The sequence below is a fragment of the Hippoglossus hippoglossus genome, chromosome 16 (genome assembly GCF_009819705.1).
Source record: "Hippoglossus hippoglossus isolate fHipHip1 chromosome 16, fHipHip1.pri, whole genome shotgun sequence".
In the NCBI taxonomy this organism is placed as follows: Eukaryota; Metazoa; Chordata; class Actinopteri; order Pleuronectiformes; family Pleuronectidae; genus Hippoglossus; species Hippoglossus hippoglossus.
Window position 1 is genome coordinate 1,630,615 of NC_047166.1, and position 10,347 is coordinate 1,640,961.

Sequence of the window (10,347 nt, forward strand, 5' to 3'; positions counted from 1 at the left end):
TGGTAACTTCAGACTTGTACCTGTCACTGCTGTGATTTACTCACAGCTTCAGCGTCAGTGCAGAAGACGACGACCCGACGCAGAAGATGGAAACTGTCAGAGGACGTCTTCTGGTAAAGAATAAAACCAGCAGGTTATTTCAACATGAAACTGACGTTACCTGATCAGCGCTGATGCATCCAGCCCGAGCAGAACAACAAACACACAAAGTGAGCACCAACACAAAAGCTTTGATTACTTACAGTCGATCATTTTATTACTAAATATTTCATAAATAACGTTTATTTCGTTCTCAAAGTCCTCGGTGTGATTCTCTTCAGGCTGCAGACGTCTGACAAAGTCCTCAGTGGGATTGAAGAGCAGAGTTTCTCCTGTTGGGATGAAGATTGGCCTCAAAAGGAGAATCCAAGGAGGCTGGAACATCTGAACATCTAACACAACAGTACAAAACCTGCTCTCTACTACATCCAACGCATCGTGGAACAGTGGAGATGTACAGTGTTCGGGGGGGGGGGGGGGGACCTCTGGAAGGATGATGCTTGTTCAGGTTTATTTTCTCTCGTGGTAAAAGTCCCAAATATTTCAATTCTAAAAACACAAAAAGAGAAATAAAAAGAAATACAGTCAAACTAGATCAGGGTCAAAGGTCAGAGGAACTAAAGGACACATCTGAAAACCAGGTTTGTGTCTCGAACCCGACCTTCTGTCCAAACTACACGTCTTTCATGACGTCCATCTTTGGACATCAAGGGCCGACACTCTTCTTCTACAAATCATATTTAGTCGAAACACAAGAACTGAAACAGAAAGTGAATTAAATCAATATTCAAAAACTGTTAAAGGAGACGTTTCCGCTCATATTCAGGTTCAGTTTAATTACTTGGAGTTGTTTACATGATCTAATGTTCAGAAAACATCCCTTTCCTCATTGGTGCAGCAATCTGATTGATTGATTGATTGATTGATTGATTGATTGATTGATTGCTTCCATTGACTTTTAGATTCACAAAACAAAACGTCAAACGTCTCCTTTAACATTATTCTACCCTGAGGGCAGGTTATTCTAGAACCTGCAGAGACTCAGTTCCTCCTCCGACATGATGTTTGTTTTACGCTGACAACTCGTTTCAAACCAAATCATTCAATCCTCTAATATCACAGACAACACAAGCCTCCACTTCATCAGGTTGTAGAAGATGAGCAGAAGAGACGCCGGGTGTTGACCCGGCCCCGTGGATTCTTCTCCGCTCCTGATTGCCACCGTGTTTTTTCCAGAAAACGCCCTGTTGGTTTCCACCGCACGAAAACAGTCTCAGGTTTTGACCCCGCAGCTGCAAGTTTGTGTCCATCAGCAGCCGCGTGTCCTTGAGTGTCCCAGATAATAAAGAATAAAGAAAACACAAACTGACTGGCAGACTTCAGAGTGGGGGGGTGGTGGAGGTGGCTGCAGGATGTGGCCTCGATTTACCCGGAAGCTGCCGGGCAGCTGGACGCGGCGGGCGTTTATTCTTAGCGGTGAGGCGGGGGAGGCTCTGGCGAGAGGGCGAGAGGGCGGGTCTGACATCACATCCAGGAGCGAGCGTGGGCGGGGGGGTGGTTTGGGGCCTGACAGGGATTAGAGGAGGCGCAGGGCTGCGGGTTCGACTGCTGCCGGAGCGCGACGCAGAAGACGAGGAGGAGGGAGGAAGGAGAGAGTCAGCAAAATGTCTGAGGAGGAGGAGGAGGAGGAGGAGGAGGGTTTCGCCTTCGTCCTCGCTCTCCCTGAGCTCAGACCTCACCACAGTCAGTCGATGCCCACACACCAAAACTACTGGATGTGGTGTGGTCCAGCAGAGTGTGTGTGTGTGTGTGTGTGTGTGTGTGTGTGTGTGTGTGTGTGTGTGTGTGTGTGTGTGTGTGTGTGTGTGTGTCTGTGTGTGTCTGGGGATCAGTTATTACTGTAAATATGCGTCTGGGAGGAAATTGCTTCGCTGCTGAGATATGTGGCCTTGACTGAAGATATTTACATGTAAATATATGTTTACACTTCATATGTGCATGTGTGTGTTGTTGAGTTCTGTGACCTTGTATATGTTTGCATGTACTGTATACACACGTATGTATATATATCTGTATGATGTTTGGACGTGTATCTGTGTTGTTTATTCACGTCATGTGAGCTCACTGCTCTAATTCTCTCAGCCGTCCTCCACCTCTGGCTCCTTCTTCTTCTCTTTCACTTTTACAGAAGACTTCCTGGGCACTTTCTTGTCCCCTGATTCCTTGCCGGCCTCCTTCCCTTCCTTGTCTTTGTCCTTCTTCTCCTTGGAGGATGAAGATTCCTTCTTCGACTCTTTCTTCGCCTCCTCTTTGGGCTCTTTGGCCTCTTTGGCCTCTTTGCTCGACTCCTTCTTCGACTCCTTCTTCTCCTTGGACGACTCCTTCTTTTCCTTTTTCGCCTCCTTGACGGGCTCCTCTGCTCCTCCCGCTTCCTCCGTCACGGTGGACGCTGACGGCTCCTTGGACACTTCTTTCTTCTCTTTAGAGTCTTTGTCTGAATGAGAAAAGAGAATAAAAGAGCATGAATACACCACAGTTAGTAAATGGGATCATTCAGATTTCTTCATTGACACTGGAAGGTTGAGATATTCAGACTTGTCCACTTCTACAAGTTAAGTTGTGCTAATTGACTTTGCAGTAGACCTTGGTTTTTATTGGCTCCGATATTGAGTCCGACTGCCAGAGATAGAAACGTGACACCAGGTGAACTTGTTCATTTGAACGTGCTGATGTGCATTAAACTGCCAGGCAATACACAGACATGACCGTTTGTGTACTAATTGTTTTTTACACTTTCTTTGAATACAAAGCAGAGTCCTGTTTATTGCATAAAGAGCAGGGAAGTCAGATCCGATCCCAGGTGTTGACAGGAGACACATTCAGGACTAAGTGTGAACTTCGAGCTGAACTTGTGATCAGGTCTCTCAGGACGGACGTGAATACCAGGTCTGAACCGTCTCCCACCGACAGACGGCACTGACAGATGCTGTCTGTGCTGAAGTGTGTGGATCAAGACGCTGAGGAGCAGCAGGTTGGACGTTCAGAAGCTTCAGATGAGTCTGTTCAACACGAGTGAGAACGAGGACTAAGTGACGTCAGCTGTGTTCTCTCCTTTTAACAGACTGATCTTAAGCATCGAGACAAATTGAGTGACAACAGCACCTGTTGCATGACAAAGGACCCCCACTTAACTGAAGTACCCCCCCCCCCCCAACACACACACACTCACACACACACATTCTGCAGCCCCGCCTCCTGCAGATTGGACCGACTCTCTGATAAGATGATAACAGGACCGTTGTCTGCCAACAATGAGACACACGTCTTATCTCCATGAGAACAGAGAGGGTTTAGAGACTGGAGACTACAGACTGGTATCTCAGTGTGCGTGTCCCTGTGTGTGTGTGTGTGTGTGTGCGCGCGTGTGTGTGCATGTGTGTGTGTGTTCACAGACTCCAGAGAGGATCTCTAATCAGAGGGCTCATCGTCTAGGGCTTGGAAAGAGAGAGAGTCCATTTTGTGTGTGTGTGTGTGTGTGTGTGTGTGTGTGTGTGTGTGTGTGTGTGTGTGTGTGTGTGTGTGTGTGTGTGTGTGTGTGTGTGTGTGCGCGTGTGCGTGTGTGTGTCCCCGACTTCAATGAGCTGGCAGTTAAAACTTCCTGGTGAAGTTTAGACACGTTTCTAATTAGGGGACATTTACATTTGGTTAACGTTGGTTAAATGTTTGGTTGGTGGTCAAACTCACATGTGAAACTCATTCAGCATCTGAGATGAATCCGTGACAGGACTTTCAGTGAGGGTCGGACATGTGGTCCGAGCTAAACAGAGAAAGCCGGAGAAATGGGAAACATTTGAATGTGGTAACGATTCACGAGAATCGTGCTCAAAGCTGCAGCTTCAACTTAATGTTGTGTTTCCTTTGTTTCTAAGGCCACGTCCACACTGATGCGTTTTAATTTGAAAATGAAAGACTCCCCGTCCAGACGAGTGTTTCAGCATCTTACCAGAAATAATCTCTGTCCTTAATAACACTTGAAAACGTGCCCACACGCTCGTTTATATCCACTGTTGATGTGGTGTAAACAAGAAGAAGATTGGTTGCTTAGTTACAGAAAACACAACGAAGGAGGAACAGCGGGGGTGAAGAGTCAGAGCAGAGGTTTCTTTTCTCGGAGCGATGACGAGGTGGAACTGTTACTGACAGCGAGTGTTAGCGACGCTTTGTGTTCACCGCTGGTCGTCGAGTCGTGACTGATAAGAACCAATCAGCGTCCTCCTGCCCAAGAGACTGAGACGCAACACGGGAGTTATCAAACTGAAACGGAGCCAAAAGTCTCGGTTCTGAGCCGAAAGCAGCAGAAGAAGAATGTGGAGGCTGAGCACAAAGAGCCGGCTCACACGGGACGGAGAGTGGAACAGACACGGAGGAGGTTTGTGCATCAACTGGTTTAATTATATATATTAAGTGAGTTTAATAAGACACACAAATCCACTTGTTTTCCTCATCTGACCAAGACACACAAATCCACAGTCAATACAAAGACACACACACACACATGAACATACTCTCTGACACACACACACACACACCAAAGCAGAATGCACAAAACTCACTCACACTCTTTCACACACGACAAAAAAACGTATGTGCACAAACAGAACAAGTGAGAACAAGTCATTTTCGAGCACAAACGCACAAATAAGACGACCACTAAGTGTTTGTGTAAAATGTGTAAATTTACACATTGACATGCAAATGGTCTCTCTCTCTCTCTCTCTCTCTCTCTCTCTCTCTCTCTCTCTCTCTCTCTCTCTCTCTCTCTCTCTGTCTCTCTCTCTCTCTCTCTCTCTCTCTTTTTACAATCAGACATGAAAGAGGCTGAATGAGGGCGTGTCTGTGTCCAGGCTGTAAACTGAAGCAGTGTGTGTATAAAACTTCAGACGTCTGCGTGTGTGTGTGTGTGTGTGTGTGTGTGTGTGTGTGTGTGTGTGTGTGTGTGTGTGTGTGTGTGTGTGTGTGTGAGAGAGAATCAGTGCTCTGAAGTGTGTGTCAGCGATCGTGACATTAGCGTATGTGAATGTGTTAATCCGCTAGCGACAGTCTGATCCTGTCTGGTCACCACACACACACACACATGCACATGCACACACACACCTCTGTCTGCACATCACTTCTCAGCAGCTGAGCTAACACATAGTGTGTATCTTTGTGTGTGTGTCTGTGTGTGTGTGTGTGTGTGTGTGTGTGTGTGTGTGTGTGTAGAGCTGCTTTCAGACCTGCACTGAGCTCCAGACATTTTCCGGAGGAGCTCTAAGTGAGAACTCAAATGTCAGAGTCAGTTTGTCTGAACATCTTCTGAAGCTCGTCCCGCTGCTCGTTAGTGAAACATCTGGAAGATCTGAAGTATATTATAATATGACTTTTATTATAACGATATTTCTTGTTGCTGTTTTTATCTGGTTTTGTTTTGTGGTGCTGAACGGACAGCTCCCCTCAACACACATCCTCTAATTTGTCTTCAAACTTTTCTACTGTCACAGCTTTTCATCTGTTTGTTTAAGTTTTAATGTTGTCTTTTATTTTTGTCTTTAGTTTGACAGAATAAACACTGCAGAAGATATGTACTTATGTACTCTTACATTTACGTAAAAAAATCTTAATTCAGTATTTTTGTTTTCTTTTTCTTTATAGTTATTTATGATAAACTTTCCTTTTCATACGAGTTTGATAACGACATCCCAGGAATCATTCATCGTGTTGGCAGCTGACTGTTCGCCTGTTGACGTCAGCGCTTCAGTTCTCAGAGGTTGTGTTTGTTTTTTCTTCAGAACTGTCGATGAAAAGAAGGTCGTGGTGAATATGAGGTCTGACGGACTGATGCAGCGCGTTCTCATGTCAGACCTCAGATCTGTACAAACCTTCCCCGCACTCGTACGTCAAGGCCATTTTCCCAGCGAACCCATCGTCCCCTCCTCCGTTTTCTTTTTTCAACATAGTAGCAGAAAATAAAATGGAGCCGTGTGAGAGCCGTATTCTCGGGGGAGCGGTAGCAAAAGGGTCGATAAACATTGACGTTGTAAGACAAGATGGCAGCTTCCCTCCTGTATGGAAATCCAAAGGGGTCAGGTCACATCTTGTCAGTTTGCTAATTCAACAAACTAACAAAGTGGAAATGTGTAGACTAAACAGAGCGAGGCCGGTGCTTCACGTCTCTGTGAGCGCCCGCAACCAAGTGACGCTAAGCCCTTTTCACAGGGGACAGGAGCTACCTGGAAACGTCTGGTGGTTTTCGTTCAGACGACCACAGCCCGCAGCCGGTTTAGTCCCACGTGAATCTGCTACAGCCGCGTCTGGATGGGATCCGTTAGACAGGAAACCACGGGTAGTGTAGTTCCTTACATTGCACATCATTGACTCCAGTGAACGACCCTCGGGGGGAAGAAATCTATTATATTATCGTTCCCCCCCCAAATTACTGAGGAGGTGTTTCATTTTCAGGAACACACAGGAATATGTTGGGAACTCCCTCCTCTCATGCACAGGCCCCGTGACACCACTGCCCTGCTGTGGTGTGTTTGCTGGTTCTCTGTAACTTCCTCCCACCGAAGTTTGAAGTTCCACGTTTCCGTCGTTTCACTTCAGAACAGTTTGATTTGAAAAGAGATGGTTTATTAGTCCAACGTGGTAACTTCACCTCAGCTGTATGATTATTATTCTGTCTGTCACGGAATCAGTTTTAGTGTAAACGTATTACTCAGGTTTGGGTTTGTGGTTGCCGGTTCAACTCCCATGGTAAACTGTGGATAGGAAAAGTGGATGAGTAAGGCTGCTGCTCAGTGGTCGCGGTGCGGACGAGAAGCGGAACCGACTGCGTCTGGAAACATTAAGATTGATTTTCTCACTGCGGTCGTCTTGGACACGTCGACCTTGAAATGGACATTTTAAATTTGACATTCTGTCTCATGTCAAAACTAAATATTAATGTCAAATGACCAGTTGTTAAAACTACTGTTTGAAAGTGAAAACAGTTTGGGGTTTGAATCTGAGTTTCTCTATTTTCTCTTTGTCAGTGACGGTTTCTTCTCAGAGTGAATTCAAATACGTGAATGTGGTTTTCTGTCTATATATATTAATACATATATATTTAGAGTCTATGGTTTGGACACATAAATGCATAAAACGGCAGTAGAGAGTAAAATACCACAGAACTAATGTCTTTAAATTGATAGACATCCTGTTTCCTGAATGTTTTCTTTCACTAAATCTGCTTAAGACAAAAATCGTCCCGTTCCATTTCCAAAGTGCTGTGACCCCCGACAACGAGACTCTCTGCTGTCGACGTATCAGCCGCCTCATCTTCCTGGAGTTTAGAGGGCAACACTTGTTTGTTCCTCGTGGAACAAAAACAAAAACCACAGCAACAAAAGTCAGCGTGTGGATTAGATAAGGCGAGCGACGCTATCTGCCCCGAGTTCAAAGCCCACGTTCTGCCTGAACTCGCGTGTTAGCGGCGGATCGCGGCTCGGCATTCATCTGCAGGCAGCCGTAGTCAAAATAGAGGCGGCCGCACAGATCGCCCGCATCCCCGACCAATCAGCATGGAGGAGGCTGCAGCTGAGACCTACTGATTTACAGAATCCACTCTGCAGTGTGTGTGTGTGTGTGTGTGTGTGTGTGTGTGTGTGTGTGTGTGTGTGTGTGTGAGGGACAGAGAGAGAGGGAATCTGACTGATTGGATCTGTGGTTTAGTGTGTGTATAGGAGTGTGTGTTTTTGAGTGTGTGGTCAAGAACGTGGGAAAAGCTGCTTTCAGACGAGCACTGAACTCCGCTGATCCTCCGTGTGAGAAGGTAGAAGTCAGAGTGAGAGGCTCCGGATTATCTGCGGACCTTCTCCGTCTGACCTCCTGGTGTAAAGTCCGTAGAGAGTCAGGAGAAGTCGATGTGTGAACGCAGCAGGAGATCCTGCGAGCGAGTGGGGGGGGGGGGGGGGGGGGGGATGACACTTCTAACGCACGACAGACGCAAAAACGAAAATAGAAAACAAATGTGCGGTGACACAAACATGTGACACAGACAAAGATGTCAAGAGAGTCTGTGGTGTGAACTAAACAAGGGCCACATAATGAAGGTTCTTCTTCACGACTCAGCGGGGACTCGTCCCTTCTTTCTAAAACGTCTCACACTGTCTCTTTGCTGCAGGAAAGACGTGGATGAGAGGGACATGTTTGTAACTTCTAACAGCTGCTGGATCTGATGATGTTTAAACATCTGTAATGATGAAAAAAGGACAAGAAGAGAGTGTGTGTGTGTGTGTCAGAGGAAGAGAGAGAAGAAGTTTGACAGCGGCTGAACAGGCGGTGTTTAATACTATTCCTGGTTTGGAATGTGCTGCTGAAGAACAGCAGGCCTGCCCTGTGTGTGTCTGTGTGTGTGTGTGTGTGTGTGTGTGTGTGTGTGTGTGTGTGTGTGTGTGTGTGTGTGTGTGTGTGTGTGTGCGTGTGCAGACCAATGACAGGTTAGCTAAGATTGTAAGATTGAACCTTGCGCTAAACCACCCATGGAGCACTACACACACACACACACACACACCGTCCTTGCAGGAAAAGGAGATATTTATGTGCAAATGGCCACTGAGGCACGTACACACACACACACACACACACACACACACACACACACACACACACACACACACACACTAGTTATTATTGCATTCTGCGTTTCCCGGGGCCGACGGGTGACGTCCTCTCTAACCGTCCAGAAGAGGAGAGGATCTGAATCTGGTAGAAACAAATGAGTAAATTCAAAGTTTGACGTGAGGTCTCTGGGAGCTTTTCATTGGCTGACAGCTGTGAAACCAAACCTCTGAATACTGGAGGCTCTGGTTCATAATAATAATAGATTTATAAAACTCTATTTGTACGGCACTTCACGTGTTTTAATCTGAAAAGCTTGGTTTATATTGTGATAAGAAATGTTGATGATTGTTTTCGGACAGAAGACTCTTCACCACAGTCGAGGGTCATTCTGGACTTATGGGGAGTTTGAGTGACAGCTTGTCTCAGCTGAACAACTCAGGGTCTGATGATCGGACGCCATCTGAGTGTTTTACTAATCAAAGGATTCAAAGCCAAACCAGGTGAACGCAGAACGATACTGGAGAGGAGGGGAAACTAAAGAAAAGAGGCAAAGGGAGAATAACAGAAGCATGAAGATACAGTTTGAATTAAATAAAGATGGTAATTTAGATCTTTTTAAAATAATAAGACAGAAAAGCAGCGGGAGAGAGAGAGAGAGAGAGAGAGAGAGAGAGAGAGAGAGAGAGAGAGGTTGATTGAGACGACTGCTCTCTCTCTCTGGGTGTGGTATAGTGGGTGGGTTCATTCCCGCGGTCGGCAAAGATATTTTCTCTCTGCTCAGCTACGCCCTGCTACTAACCCACACACACACACACACACACACAGACACACACACACACACACGTATAATGTACAGAAAAATATACACTGGCCAGTCCGAAGAACCAACATTTTGGCCTGATACAAAAGGACATGAAGTTTTCCAGGTCTGGTGGTGACATAAAATCTCTTCGTCAGACACACACACACACACACACACACACACACGCACACACGCACACACACACACACACACACAAACATACACAAACACACACAAACATACACAAACATACACACACACGCCTCCGTCAACTTCCTCAGTGCACTCTGCCTAAATACAGCCAACCACATCAGAGAGGACATTTACAAGACTGGGTGAGCTACACACACACAGACAGACACACACACACACACACACACACACACACGCACGCACGCACGCACACACACGCACACATGCACACACGCACGCACACACGCAACTACATTTTCACATGCAAACTCAATTTCTAACTGTAAACATACTACACGTCAACATACTTTACTTCCTATGTACACACAATCATGATGACAATGCTGTAGAGACAGACACACACACACACACACACACACACACACACACACACACACACACACACACACACACACACACACACACACACACACACACACACACACACACACACACACACACACACACACACACACACACACACACACACACAAACGCTGCCCCGACATAATTTCATATTATATTTTAAAGAAATCACTCTGCATCACACACCCACCAAATATGCCCAGTATGCTTTTGTTAAAAATATAACGTGTGTGTGTGTGCACCGCTGGATTTTCTGTCTGGTCGAGCCACAAACCGTTTGCCAACATCGCACACACACACACGCACGC

The 10,347-nt window shown here is 46.1% G+C and overlaps 1 protein-coding gene across 4 annotated transcripts in view; it reads right to left on the reverse strand.

The window, feature by feature from the left end:
- Window positions 1–1,887: 1,887 nt before the first annotated feature.
- Window positions 1,888–10,347, reverse strand: part of bbs9 (Bardet-Biedl syndrome 9) — a 133,426-nt gene continuing 124,966 nt past the window's right edge. For 3 of the 4 annotated variants that reach the window (XM_034611551.1, XM_034611553.1, XM_034611550.1), the window contains one exon: window positions 1,888–2,533. In XM_034611551.1, the coding sequence (XP_034467442.1) occupies window positions 2,178–2,533 (356 nt within the window). In that variant the 3' untranslated portion in view covers window positions 1,888–2,177. The remainder of the gene's footprint in view (window positions 2,534–10,347) is intronic. The other variant, XM_034611552.1, reaches the window with a different exon arrangement.